The following is a 14,676-nucleotide window of genomic DNA, read 5'->3' as shown; positions in this document are numbered from 1 at the left end:
TTGACATTGCAGGATATTTTCACACAATAGCTGGTGCCGGATGTATAAAAATGTGAATATAAATTAGGATACATTTTATCAGACAATGATCCGCTTCATATATTATTATTATTATTATTATTATTATTAATAATAATAATAATAATAATGTTACAGTATCCATCCAATACAGTGTGTGTGGTGTGGTGTGGTGTGGTGTGGTGTGTGTGTGTGTGTGTGTGTGTGTGTGTGTGTGTGTGTGTGTGTGTGCACGCTGCAGCTGCAGCAGCGGGCAGCGCCGTGACAGCGGCTTCAGTGGAGGGCTGGTCTGTGTCGTCATCCCTGCTCATATTTAATTAATGAGAAGGCAGCGGCCACGGGGAAACTGGCTGCTTCTGGTTTCCAGGCATAAATACAACGCGTTAGCCGGTCTGAGGCAAAACGGGCACAAAGGAACGCGGAGCACTCTGAGGTTTTAAAGCTGAAGACCACGAGAGTCAGGTAACCAGCCGCTCCACGAACACCACGTTCACGGGATTATTATTTCACAGCGGGACGGAAGGTGGTGGCGACTGTGGCGATTTGAATGTTGACCATAAAGATCAGTCTGTGTGTATGCGCAGGCTACATAGCGCTGGGAATACATTGAGAACTGCTTACTACTGTAGTTGCCAACGCTGCGAGCAACCGTACATACATTATATCAAATGTCACCAGGCTGTTTGTGTTGATAACGCCGCAGCACAAATACACACACAACCTGTGTAAACACAGGGGTTGCTGCTCACATGCAATGTTAGTGACACTGATGTATTGTAGGACAAACTGCTCTGTCTGGAATAAGGTGGATGTGTGTGTTTCGCTCTGTTTGTCGGCATTAAGCTGTGTTTAGGCTTTATTGGGTCTATATCACATGTTGTCTTTTCCAGACAATTAACTGGAGTAACTAACTGAACTTGTCCGCTTTTTTTTTTTCAAACTGCTGCCACTTTGGCATCGCACATACGTGGCAGTAAAGGATTTTCCAATGCATATGAGTTTCCCGGCCAGCCAAGTGTATGATGACATCAAACGCTTTGTTCTTTTCACTTAGATTTTTTAATATCATCCAACTTTTTATTGCGATTTCATTATTCGTATTTTGGTACCAGTTTCACATAAGACCAATGGGTTTTTTTTTTAAACCTTTTTTAAAATTGTATTATTTGAACTAATGGCTGCATTGATGGTTAATACATACATGGTTAATACAGTGTTCCCCTGCTTTATAGGTCAGTATGAATCTACTAATAAAAGATCAAGAAAGCTCAGATTACGTGAACAAAATAATCCATTGCTTTTTCACTTTCTAAAAAGCCTTTCTTAAAAATGTTACTCTGTGACTATGCTAAAACTTGTCTATAAAAAATAAATGTTGGTTAAAGTAAGTGGTACAACCAGATTTTGTATAACCTGGCAACCCACAAGTTGCCCTTATCACTGGCTCATAACAGATCTATATTAGTTGTAAATGTTGTATTAACTCTTAATAAATCCATTATCCATCATTTTAACAGAGTGGTTTTTAGAAAGTGATCCCCCCCCCCAAGATTTTCCTGTGTTATTTTCTTTATTACATAATAAGTAAACACATTGTTTTTTTGTTTTTTTTTTGTTTGCTATCATCTGTCTCTCTGTTGGCATAATGTTCCTATCATTGTGTAATTGAATGCATTGCAGCTCGTGTGTATCTTTGGGAATAATACGATAGTCTCAGTGCACTCTTTATCTGTACCAGGGGAACATACAGAGTGGTGTACAGTCGCACAGCAGGGGAGCATGTGTGTGTGTGTGTGTGTGCGTGTGTGTGTGTGTGTGGCTGGGTGGGGAGCTCCACTCCATCATCCCAGTTTGGGAAAATCTGTACTGGGAGAGAAGTGTGGAATGTTTGGCCTTTGTTATGAAGCCCTCATGATACGCTCTTTTGTTTTAAACGTAGAAATGTTTGTTACCATGCTAATACTCACATGCAACTGATTAAAGAAGATGCAGATGTGAGTGTGGACACAGCTGGAAATAGCAATTTCCACAATTTTAGGAGAGAGGAGAGCAGTTGAGATGAGAGACGAGAAGTCAGACTCATTCATTTAAGATATTCCCGCTAAAAGCTCGCCCTATTCTTGAAAAGGCCACCGGCAGATGCACTGTATAGTAGATTGCCATTTCTAGGTCAGTGGTAACCCCCTCCCACTTCCCTCTACCCCAGCCTGAGCCGCCTATCTACCCAAGGCCAGCCCACACATTAATCTGCAGTGGGGTGTAAAGCAAGATGCGGCATGTGGCGAGAGTATTAACCAGCCGTGGAATAATTACAAGCAACCAGGGATGGATGCATAATCTGTTAAGGCGCCCAGTGTGTGATGTGATCAAAGGCGGTTAATGAATTAGACCTGTAATTCATTTAGAATCAGTGTTTCTTATGTATTCATATAATCAGGTAGGTTTTTTTTTTTTTTTTAAATGGGCTTTGTTTTATAGGTCAAGCACAGCATTAACAGATTACGAGTGAACACTCAATCTTTAAAGCTATAATAGGGAGTTTTGGATACAAAGATGTTACAGCTTAAGTTGTTTTCCTTTCACATTCTTCTGACCTTGTTTGACTTGTATAGTGTAAAGGTAAAACCTAAACCTATCATGTTTTATGAAGATTAATGTGTATAAAAAACGGAAAACTGTCTAAAACAAACAGCTGCCCTCTTGGCGGGAATCATTCCCACCCTATACAATTGTATTTGTTGTTGAATTTTGTCATTTGCTACAAAGCATTGTCCTCCTGCGACCTTCAGCTCTAATGCCTGTGGAATATAAAAGAGCAGTAGTCAAAGTACTGAAACGACTGAAAACATCCATTAAAAAGAAACTTTCACAAAGTGTACATCTAATAGCTCAGTAAACAAACACGTCAGCCTGAATTCAAGACAACAGATTCAATAAACAAAAGTCACTGAACAATCACAAAAAGGCCTTTCGTTGTTTTGTTTGTCTCACATTGTGAATAAACATAATTTTAGAATCTCTATCATTAAGGTGATTCTGATATCGATATTTGATTGTTACAATTAGACAAAAACTTTTACTTTTCTTTGAAACCCAACATGAGTCCAATAATGTTGATGTTACATCAACATTTCATCTGCAAATTCTGGGAATCCAGCTGATGATTAACGGTAGATTTAAACTGTGTTTTTAGTGTTAGAGACTTACAGAAATGATTCCTCCTCAGTTGGACATCACATGTCGCTTTTTACAACATACGTTACCCCCACACATCTTTTCTTGCAGCGACGGCTTGTTTCTTTCCTCTCTGATTCTCTTTGTCAGCTCTTCTGACTCCTCCAGCTGAGTTTCCAAGATTGACAACTTGTGTATAACACATTTTCACAAAAGTCAAAGTTGAATCAAGGTTGTTGTTGTTGTTTTTTAAAGAAGATGTAAGACGGTGATATCTTGCTCTTATACACACCGATTTGTTCACATTCTCCCTGCTTTGTTTAACAGTAACATTGACAGGTTTAGATCACACAGCAGAAATAATTCAGGGTCCCATTAAACGTATATGAATGTGACAGATGAGACTTTATCTTCCTTGTATGCGTACTCTACAAATCCAGATTACCTCAAAGGACTTGACATTAATTGTTGCTACTGCATGTCAGGACCAGCCAAACACACCGGTTTCATATTAAAGCTCAACAGTTACAGCAGCGTGCATCCAACATGTAAAACTGCCACTTATTAATGTTACTGTAATATGGTTCATTTCTACCCTGGCTTGGACTCACACTGTGTTATTCTCACACACAGCTGTCCATACATTCACAGCAAGCAGCCTCGTGTGCTAGAATAACAATGTCCCTTGTGTATTCTTCACTCTGAATGTTAGTGTCCCTGAGCAGTTTCAGTATAATTTGGTGCGATAATAATCTTTTATGTTTGTAGTTTATTCTCTGATCGAAAAAATAGTGTTGTGTCTCCAGGAAAAAGGGACTTCTTCATTGGCCTTGTGCACAATAAACACTGTCGCACAGCATGATACAGAGCAGGTAGACATAATAACGTAAATGCGTCATGGAACAGACAAAATGTAAATAATCACATTTCTAAATGCAGCTGTAAATCTGGGTCATATTAAGGGGATTGCTGAAAAGCAACAATTATCAGCTATAAAATATATATTTGTAGTCAGTGTTTAATTCACAACAAAAGACATCAGGGCTCTAAAGGGGCTAAAATATTTCTGCAAAGCATGTAGGTGCATTGGTCATTCTTGGAATTTGGATCAGTTTAGCAAAATGATCTCAGTTGTTTTATCAATAGAGCAACGTTTTGACATTCTGTCTCTGAGATTTCTGCCTCCACTCCACTTTAATGGAGGTAAAGGGAATTTAGTTTGTGGGGCTTAGAGCACTTACATATTAGAATAAATAAGACAGTTTTTTTTTGTTACAATCCACAGACCTCACTTCAACAGTTTTCAGAGTATATATTTCAGAGTAGTTTATCCAAAGCAACACGGACACTGTTTCTTTTCTCAAGGAGTCCTGCAAAATACAGTTTTATCTTGTCGGAAGTATTAATTTGCATGCATAACAATATGTGGATCTTGTTTGCATAGGATAGTTATCTATCTTAAAATAATATTACCTTAAAATACCCACAGGGATATGATAAGTGGATAGTAGGAAACATCCTGCAACCCAACATGCCCAACCCAACCAAGCATTCGTGAACTACTTACTTCAAAGTGTAATCTTTTTCTCAAGGAATGTATGTAATTTATTTTAGTCCGTAAACTAAACTTTTTTTCTTTCACGTATTTTTTAACTTGACTTTTCTAAATGTTCTCACAGACTCCATCGAAGAGGATCTTGGACGGCATGCAAAGTTGTGAAATTTCGTCAGACAGCACTGATGATCCTCTTAGTAGCGGCCTACGCACTCATCGGCAGCCTCGAATAGTAGTGATTGGTGCTGGCTTGGCCGGCCTTGCTGCAACTAAGATCCTACTAAAAAACGGCTTCACGGATGTCACTGTCCTAGAGGCATCAGACCACGTCGGCGGGAGAGTGCAAAGTGTTCAGCTCGGTAAGAGTCTCTGTTTACCTGTTGTAACTTATCAATGAATAACACCTGAAACTAAAACATGATCATTTGGTACAATACCTCTCGTCCTTTTCATTTTTACAAACATACAGCAATGTAATTGTTGATTATAGATATTCCTTCTTTAGCTGAGAGCATTATTTTAGTTCAGATGTCCTACAATTTATAATGATGATGAAAAAAATACAAAGTGGTATCAATCCATCAGGGAAACCCAAAGTAATAGCCAGACATATTGTTAATTACGCTCATTTGCTCTCCTTCAGAGGGTTGGATCAGAAGATTAGTACCTTCATTATATAAATATGACGAAATAGAGCCAATAGGTGGCTTGCCTAGCTTGGCACAAAGACTGGACGCATTATGAAACAGGTGAAACATTAACGCTTTGGTTTTTACAAAGATAAAATTAACGAGATATAATGTGTTAATTAGTGGGCTTTAGAAGTGCCAGCAGACATATTTTGCTATCTTTAGACAGAGCCATGCTAGCTGTTTCCAGTCGTTATGCTACGTAGCTTACTCCCTGCAGAAACATTATATAATGTGCCTCTTTCATAATAATGTACGGTGCATCTGTTTATTTTTTATCTCAGGTCAAATTAAATTAGATTAGATTATTGCTCATATTTACTTAGAAAACCAGTCCAATCAGTCTTTGTTTCCTCAAATAACCAGAATGAATGCACTTATTGGATGCATGCCTAGTGTGGTTATTTGGATCGAGTCCATGCCAACTACTCATTATATGAATAATTTCTGTCTTATTCATTAAATTTGCTGTAACTCTGTTATGTTATTAATTATTAATACGTTACAAATTTTGGTCACATGACATCTATTGATTCTGTCCATCCGGGGAGAGGGATTCTCCTCTGTTGCTCTCCCTCCGGTTTCTTCCTTTTTTCTCTGTAAAAGGGTTTTTACTTTATTTGGTGGCATTTTTTCCTGATCCAATGTGAGGTCCCGGGACAGGGATGTTATCTCTACAGATTGTAAAGCCCTCCAAGGCAAATTTTGTATTTGTGATTTTGGGCTATATAAAATAAAATTAATTGAATTGAATAGTTACAAAAGAAGAAATGGTGCAACGATGCTGGTAGACTTTATCAACAAAGTCAACTGAACGTCTGTTCTTACACCAGAAAAAGTTTAATGGCAAAAACTTTCAACTCGAAAGAACAAACAAGGAGGGAACAACATATGCTGAAAGCGCCAATACATGTATGCAAATAAAAGAGGTCAAGCGTAAAATCATGCATTCTGCACTGTTAAACGTAAACTGGGATGAGGCACACGGATATTCGCGTCTGTTATGTAAAGGCCTGTTTATGTACCGAGATGTTATGTAATTATAGAAGCATTCAGACATAACTGTATTTGCAAAGGTCTGTTATTAATATATAAATTAACCTAAAAAATATGAAGTGTGGCATTCATCATCCTGAGGAAAAATATCTAATTAATGGTATTCCAGTGGGCTAAAGCCACTGCAGCATGCTAATCGAGTTGACCTCCTCCTTGAACTGTCCATTCATGTAAAACTCTGGTGTAATTCTGCTAGAACCAAAAGAGTTCAAAGAGATAATTTTTTTCAAACTCGCACTCATCTGTGTATCTTTCCTCTTTTTTTGTAGGAAAAGCAACTTTGGAGCTTGGAGCCACCTGGATCCATGGTGCCAATGGGAACCCAGTGTACCACCTGGCAGAGGACAATGGGCTGCTGGAGCACACCACAGACGGAGAGAGGAGCGTGGGACGCATCAGCCTGTACACTAAGAATGGCGTGGCTCACTACCAGACCAACATCGGGAAGAGGATCCCCAAAGACCTGGTGGAGGAGTTCAGTGACCTTTACAACGAGGTTAGAGGACGCATGTGCACACAGGCACGCATACAGTCGTGAATTCACTTTTACACATAGATGAACGCATGCACGGACAAGAGCACAGATGATCTCACTGTTCAGCCGGCCTTACATCAAAATGTGTTTATGCAGGTTACGTTATGGAGCGTAGCCATAGTAACAAGTGGCAAGCACCTTAAAAACAATCGCTCTGAGGCAAAATATTTTTTAAACCTGCAAAAGTGTATGTTAAATTCATGGAGATCTGAAAGGTTCCACAGAGGGAACATGCGTCAAATTTGCTGAATTTTACGAAATGTGTAATGAAGTTTGACAGACATCTAAAATATTTCCTCTACATACAAAGATGCAGCCATAAAAACACAGATAAATGAGATTAAATACAGAATATGTACGAAGGAGTGGCTCCTGTTAAGAGAATGATTATCGCATTTAAGTAGGTCACCTCTGGAGGAGCAGTTGCAGAGAAAAAGTATACGACGCTCTGAGGGGGATTTAATCTTCATTAGCCATTGGTGCATCTCTGTTTTCAGCCCTGCATTGTCATGCCATCCACCTTCCTCTAGTTTTCGTTCCCCCTTTTAAAATCCTCATCATGCTTTCTTTGTCTGTTGTCTATATTATGAAACTCTTTTTAACAAACTTTCTATTTTAGGGTGTGTGAATAAAGTTGACTTGACAAGGCTTCTAAAGCCTCCAGGATGTGTTTTTAATTGCTGGTTTAACAAAAAGAGAGAAAAATGAGACCATGCTTCAGGTTCACTTCAATTTTGTCTTTCTCTATGAAGTCCTTTAGACCTTACCGAGGTGCTTCAGAGTGCTACGACCAGGATTATGGTCAACATCACATAAAGAAGAGTGAACAGATCACCTAATCTGACCATCACCTCCATAGCCACAACACTTGCCTGCTATTGCCTCTAGTGCACTGCAGCTGGTGAAAGTAAACTGAAATGAAGCGTTAACCTTTACTATTGGTTCATGTAGTCTATTATTTTGTCTGCCTTTCCGAATACGTGTGAATCATATCCTTTGGGAAGAGTTACAGCTCATGATTAGCTTATATTTTTCTTATGTTCATCATTTTCCCTGTGTGTGTGGCATAACACTGTATGTATGTAATACATACAATAAGATGTAAAGGCTAAGGGCATGGAGCGAGCATTAATATCATCCATGTTCAAATAAATGTAAGCGCTGTATTCACATACAAAGTAAAGCGTGTTGTCAATTAGGTAGGTATGTTTGGGGCAAAGGAAGTTATGACTATCTTGTATAAACAGCACATGATGTGTTTTCCTTGTCCCGGAGTGCTGTAAAAGTAAACTATGTAGTCTCTTCATGAAGCCACTTCTTTTTTTTACATCTTTTTTAAGGTATTGTCTCCCATCTATTGTGTACAACATAAAATACTTTAATCTAGTACTTTAATCTAATACTTTAATCTAATACTTTAATCTAATATTTTAATATAATACTTTAATCGTCAGCCAATCGGTGTGTTGTGCATCATATTCTGTATGTTTAAGTGCTCACAGATAATTAAACTGATAGATAGATAGATAGATAGATAGATAGATAGATAGATAGATAAATAGATAGATAGATAGATAGATGCATACATACATACATACATACATACATACATACATACATACATACATACATACATACATACATACATACATACATACATACACATAAAGTCAGATATATGGATTGGTCAACTAATTGTTTCAAAATCAGCAAGATACAATCTCCAATAACGTAATAAATTATATCAAAGTTATATTTAATTACAATGTTATAATGACACAAAGCTGAAGACAAGATCTTGTCTTCAGCTAATGCTCCACTTTATCAAACAATAAATTAAGCACTTGCAGTACTTCTTCTGCAGATTGTAGTTAAGGTCTTTTAGTTTTAACTTCATTAACTGAAAGTGAAAACAGCCCACATTCATACTGTAACTGTATGAATTTTACTGGTGTTGTTTTACTTACTTTCCAGGAAAGGGTGAATTAGCAACTCTGTGTAGCATCTTGTCAGTGTATCAACAAGTCTCTTTTTCTACTTTCTTCTTTCTGTTAACAATGTCCAGTTCTTGTAACTGCTGACAACATTTCTTACTAAAGTGCTGTGATTTGAGCTACCGTTAGTGTTTCTCCGTCATGCTGCACTTCACAAATATTTAAAAAAATACTGAACTGATCTATTCTGAGCTGGACTAAACTGGTTTATTTGTCTTCTGTCTGCTTCCTTTATACCCTTTCGCAATGTCCTTCTCCTACTACTCTCCCATTCACCCCACCCCGCTCTAGGTGTACGAGCTGACTCAGGAGTTCTTCCAGAATGGGAAGCCTGTCTGCGCTGAGAGCCAAAACAGCGTCGGCATCTTTACGCGGGATGTGGTGCGCAAGAAGATTATGTGTGATCCCGATGATTCTGAGAGCACCAAGAAGCTCAAACTGTCCATGCTTCAACAGTACCTCAAGGTGTGTGTGTGTGTGTGTGTGTGTGCGTGTGCGTCTGTGTGTGTGTGCGTCTGTGTGTGTGTGCGTGTGTGTGTGTGTGCCTTGTATTCATGAATCATCAACTTTAACTCCACTTACTCCACTTTTTCTTATCGGCTCAGCTCGCTTTAAATCTCGACAAAGGTCATAACAAAATAAGTACCAGGTATCAGATCCTCGTCATGACTTTTGTAAATAGAAAACCAAAATTGGTAAATATTTTGTCGAGCTTCGAATACAATTCTAATTTAATAACTTCGAATACAAATAAATAATTGTGTGAGGGAGCCTAACACAATCATTCCTTTCAAATTGGAGGTTGTGTTTTGTTTTGTTTTTTGTCAAGGAGATGTCTTAAAAATCTCCAAGAACTAAAACTGCAGCTCCCCGAGGTTATATTGTCTGCATGAAAACACCTTAATTGAAATGTTGCCTCGCTGGGATTTGATATCAACAGCCATTTAATATATTCATGTGGGGGCTACATCAGCGCTACATTCCTTTGAGTGCTCCTCGATACGCTACCACCCACACACAAAGACACAGAAACCAGAGCATGTTGTGAACTGTAGCAGAGAAGAGACAGACGGTTGCGGCACATTAGCCACCAGCTAACCGCTACCTTGCTAGCTCACTATTAAATGAGCCGCGTTTTGCTGAAGTGACGATAAATGTTGTGTGACATTTGACATTGACAACACAGCAGCTTAAAAAGGAACCTCTACGAATCAAGGTGCAAAAATGCCAAGTGCTAAAGCGTGTGCACATATCTCTATTACACTAAGATTTAGCATTAGTGTTCAACAGCTTTATGGAGGCTTAAACAAGCGATTGTTTCAAAAGAGTTGATTTGTCCTTCGCCACAGAGATTTTTCTCCCTGATGGCAGAGGTTCGTATTTACCTGGTCTATTGCCTTCATTGCTGTTTTGTGAAGGCCTGGAAGTCACACTGTCAGGTCTCCAAACAATGCTTTAATTCTGTGTCTAATGATGTTCTCTTGGATGCCTGATCAGTACATCAGTATGAACTTTCTGCTGACTCCAAACATTCTCTGTGTTCATATTTCCCCTGCTTTAGGTGGAGAGTTGTGAAAGCAGCTCTCCCAGTATGGATGAGGTGTCTCTGAGTGAGTTTGGCGAGTGGACAGAGATCCCTGGTGCACATTATGTCATTCCTGAAGGTTTTATGAAGGTCGTGGAGCTCCTGGCCCAGGACATCCCGTCTCGCACCCTCTGCCTTAGCAAACCGGTCCGTTGCATCCACTGGAACTACTCAGCGCAGCATCAGGAGGTGATCGCCAAGAGCAGCGACACCCACACGGACAACAACCATAATGACAACAACCACTGCTGCCAACCTTGCGAGGACCCTCTGATCCTGGGTCACCCCATTTACGTGGAGTGTGAGGACGAGGAGTGGATCACAGCTGACCATGTGATCATCACAGCCTCTCTGGGCGTCCTGAAGCAGAACCACGAGGCCATGTTTATCCCCTCTCTGCCTGAGGACAAAGTGTTCGCCATCGAGAAGCTGGGCATCAGCACCACCGATAAGATATTCTTGGAGTTTGAAGAGCCCTTCTGGAGCCCCGAGTGCAACAGTATCCAGTTTGTGTGGGAGGATGAGGCTCAGCTAGAACAGCTGGCCTACCCTGAGGAGCTGTGGTACAAGAAGATCTGCAGCTTTGACGTCCTCTACCCGCCCGAGCGCTACGGCTACATGTTGAGCGGCTGGATCTGCGGACAGGAGGCGCTGTACATGGAGCGCTGCGATGACGAAACAGTGGCCGAGACCTGCACTGAGCTGCTGAGGCGCTTTACAGGTCAGGACAATTTTTATGACGGAAAACAGACAAGATCAACTTCCGTCTTCCAACTCTCTCTTCTAGTTAATCTTTCACTAAGAATTGATTAATGTAAAACTAACTTAGTAGCCTGGGAAGGCTGAGTATGAGCTCAGTGACTCAAATAAAGGAAATGACATCAGCTTCGGCTGTGACATAATCAGCTTTTTATTGTGACAAAAGGTTGTCAGATAATACAGCTGGATGACTCAGGTGTTTTTGTGTCCAGTGAGCAGCAGCTAACTGGTCCGGTGTTACCACCACATAAGCAACTCTGAGCTGAAGGATTCGTCATAAAGTTGGATAAGGGGAAGAGTTCTTTACTTTAACTCACATTTGATTAGTACATCCTTTTTCTTTGTGACACAAATGCCATGGATGTTTCAATTTCCCATAAGCGTTCCCAATGTTGCTGCCGCAGCATTTCTTGCGCAACACATTGCAACATAGAATATCCAAGTTTCAAGACATGACTATAGGTTGACTCATTTTGAAATAGATTACTAGTGTGTCGATACTGTAAGAATGACTCAGAGTATTCCTCGGAATAGTGATTGCCTCATAAATAGGTAACAGTTTGAGTGTAGAGGCAGTGACTGTCAAGGCTTGATGATGTTAGTGGACTTCCTACAGATAGCAGATGTTAAATCAGACACAGAAAGTACACACACACACACACACACACACACACACACACACACACACAAACTCAAAGAAACGCATTCCTCATTTAGGTCAACGTAGTTTAATTCCCTCAGCTGTTGCTTAATTACATATAGACTCGCTGGTGCCTTTCTGCTTCAAGAGGGTCACGAGTTGATTGGAGTTGGCAGATTACACGTCCCAGTAAAAGGCCTCAACTGACAGCCGCCACATTCTTGATTTGAACTGGTTTTGTTCTGTAATGCACAGGATTTTGTTGACACCAGACTGTCCATGATCGTCATAAAGTTTCTCTGTCCATATGTCCACAGGGAACCCCGACATTCCTAAGCCCTGGCGTGTCCTGCGCTCCTCGTGGGGCAATAACCCCTTCATTCGAGGCTCCTACGCCTTCACCAGGGTAGGGTCTAGCGGCGGGGACTTTGAGAGGCTGGCCATGCCTCTGCCTTATGCCAACAGCACCAAGGCTCCGGTAAGACACCTACTAGAAGACACAGTGGGTGGACAAAGTAATAAAAAACACCTCACCCATTAAAATAAATTCCATATCTCTGTCAGACTCAATTCATAACTTTGGCATTGTTCGGCCAAAGTTAGTAGTGTTGGTATTGTATTGAGTCGTTGCATGCTTCTGTAATTTTTCCCACTAGATCGTGAGATGTAAAATGCAGCAGATAATATTTAGATTTTAGCTGAAAAGGACAAAGTGTTCACTTGTTTTAAAAAATACAGTCTCACTCCCAACTTAAGTAAGTAAGATAAGTAGCAAAACTACATAAGTCAATGTTGACTTTTGGTTTTCACACAGGACATAAACAGCTTCCTGGGGGAAAGTTTGTTTGAATATTTTCTAACAATACATGTCCTTATAATTTTAGGTATAGTTTTTCTAGAAATAATAATGCAATTTGTTATTAATTAGAGAAAATGAAGGCAAAATTCTGAGACAGTTTTGCTCGTCGTGGTATGTTCATCTCTAGTTGATGACGTTCAGAGTAAGTTAATTTACATATCTTTATTAAAAGAGGGACCATGTACAGTTTAAACATAAATGTCAACATTTGAGCAGTACCAGATTATCGCTTCAGATAATTTGCATCCGCAGTTCCTTGACAGGTCATAACAATAGCATAATTTCCATCATGGATGTTCTTCATTTAAACCCAGTTAAATATTGATTCATTAATCATGTATTACTGTAAACTGTATTCTTCATATAAAATAGATGTTATGCCTGTTGCATGTTCAGCTGACCTGCTGTATACTGACTAATATAGTCTCTCGGTTATGATAACGGTTAATTGTAAACACATAGATAGAAGTTCTGAAGAAAACTTCCTATGAATTTAAAGTTACAACTCAGTGTCTTTGTAGGAAATTAAATGAAAATAAGGAACCTGTAGAATAAAAGATTATATAATATGTTTTTTTTAAAGATAATTACATCATACTATTTTCATTGCACTCCGAGAGCATGTGGGTAGTGCGGCGATGTCATCACTACCATGTCACAGCACATGGAGATATTACAGCTGGTGTCGGGGGTTATGAAGGCTGTCTCCTGGCTCGCAGTCCAGACCATGAAACCTGAGTGACTTGGAGCTGGGGGTGGGTTTGTGTACTTACTTGACACTGTTGAAGGAATGGCATGACCCCTCCGCAGAAGTCCTTCAACCCTGTCAAACTGAAATTTGAACGCCTTAAGGAAAGTTACTGCGGCCGCCTACACGTAGAGCGTTAACAAGTGATGAAAATAGAAAACAGCGCAGTGCAGGAAACCAAACAAATGTCAGGATGACATTGACCACTCTGGTTTTAAATCTGGTTTTCTTCTCTCAATCGTTTATCTCTTTCTCGCGTCCTCCTTCCTCAGCCCCTACAGGTCCTGTTTGCTGGAGAGGCAACCCACAGAAAATACTATTCCACTACCCACGGTGCTTTGCTGTCAGGACAGAGGGAGGCCACTCGTCTTATAGAGATGTACCAGGACTTGCACAGAGCTGAAACCACAAAGCCTAATATGTAAAATATAACAAACCTCTGACTAGTGAAACACATTACTGTTGAGTTTTAAGCATTTTATCTTGATGATTAAGTTATACTTAAAAACATAGCTTAGGTATTATTTCATTAATGAGTATTGTTTCTATTGTACGGCAAAATCAAATCATGCTACATTTTTATTTGAGATGTACTGTTCAAGAGTTGCCAATGGTGCTGTCATTTATTGTCTTTATTCTGTCATTACATTTTTTTTAAAATCATTAATGTAATGTTTATAATAACAGCATCTGTAATTTAACTTGTTTTTGTAAGTGCCTTCTGTACGTAATGTTATGTTATTTTAAAAATTAAAGGAAATGCTAAATTAAAATTGATAAAGTTTTAACAAAAAATAAAAGTTATATCATCATTTAACAAGACCAGATGAATATTCTTAATTCATTAAAAATATTAAACAAACACTCGTGGTAGCCATCAGTTATTTTGTCTTCATCCACTTCTGAATATTTTCCAGGCAAGAACAACCACAGCAAAGAGCTGTGTCCATACTTTCAACCTTTAAGTCTAGAAGATCAAGGCAGACAGAGAGCGCACATGAAAAGAAAAGAAATGGTTCCAAAGCCAAATATTCTGTGCAGAGGTGACAGATGGAGTCCTCCAT

The 14,676-nt window shown here is 39.4% G+C and overlaps 1 protein-coding gene across 1 annotated transcript; it reads left to right on the top strand.

Moving 5' to 3' along the window:
• The first annotated feature begins 393 nt into the window (after nucleotides 1-393).
• Nucleotides 394-14,432, top strand: smox (spermine oxidase). Its single transcript, XM_068588943.1, has 7 exons — nucleotides 394-480; nucleotides 4,872-5,106; nucleotides 6,762-6,988; nucleotides 9,313-9,486; nucleotides 10,583-11,327; nucleotides 12,323-12,483; nucleotides 13,885-14,432. Exons 2-7 carry the CDS (start codon nucleotides 4,899-4,901, stop codon nucleotides 14,035-14,037), a joined length of 1,668 nt encoding a protein of 555 aa, XP_068445044.1. The 5' UTR covers nucleotides 394-480; nucleotides 4,872-4,898; the 3' UTR covers nucleotides 14,038-14,432.
• The last annotated feature ends 244 nt before the right edge of the window (nucleotides 14,433-14,676 follow it).

Source organism: Clinocottus analis, unplaced genomic scaffold (genome assembly GCF_023055335.1).
Source record: "Clinocottus analis isolate CAN_PGR_092001 unplaced genomic scaffold, fCliAna1.0.p SCAF_22, whole genome shotgun sequence".
Lineage (NCBI taxonomy): Eukaryota > Metazoa > Chordata > Actinopteri > Perciformes > Cottidae > Clinocottus > Clinocottus analis.
Note: the sequence above shows the minus strand (reverse complement) of the source record. Positions and strands in the feature narration are given on the sequence as shown.

Bases quoted from the DNA above. Each gene is read 5' to 3' on its own strand.
- smox (XM_068588943.1), top strand. From the start codon at position 4,899: ATGCAAAGTTGTGAAATTTCGTCAGACAGCACTGATGATCCTCTTAGT. The intron at 5,107-6,761 runs GTAAGAGTCTCT...CTTTTTTTGTAG, and splicing joins AGTGCAAAGTGTTCAGCTCG to GAAAAGCAACTTTGGAGCTT. The intron at 9,487-10,582 runs GTGTGTGTGTGT...CCCCTGCTTTAG, and splicing joins TGCTTCAACAGTACCTCAAG to GTGGAGAGTTGTGAAAGCAG.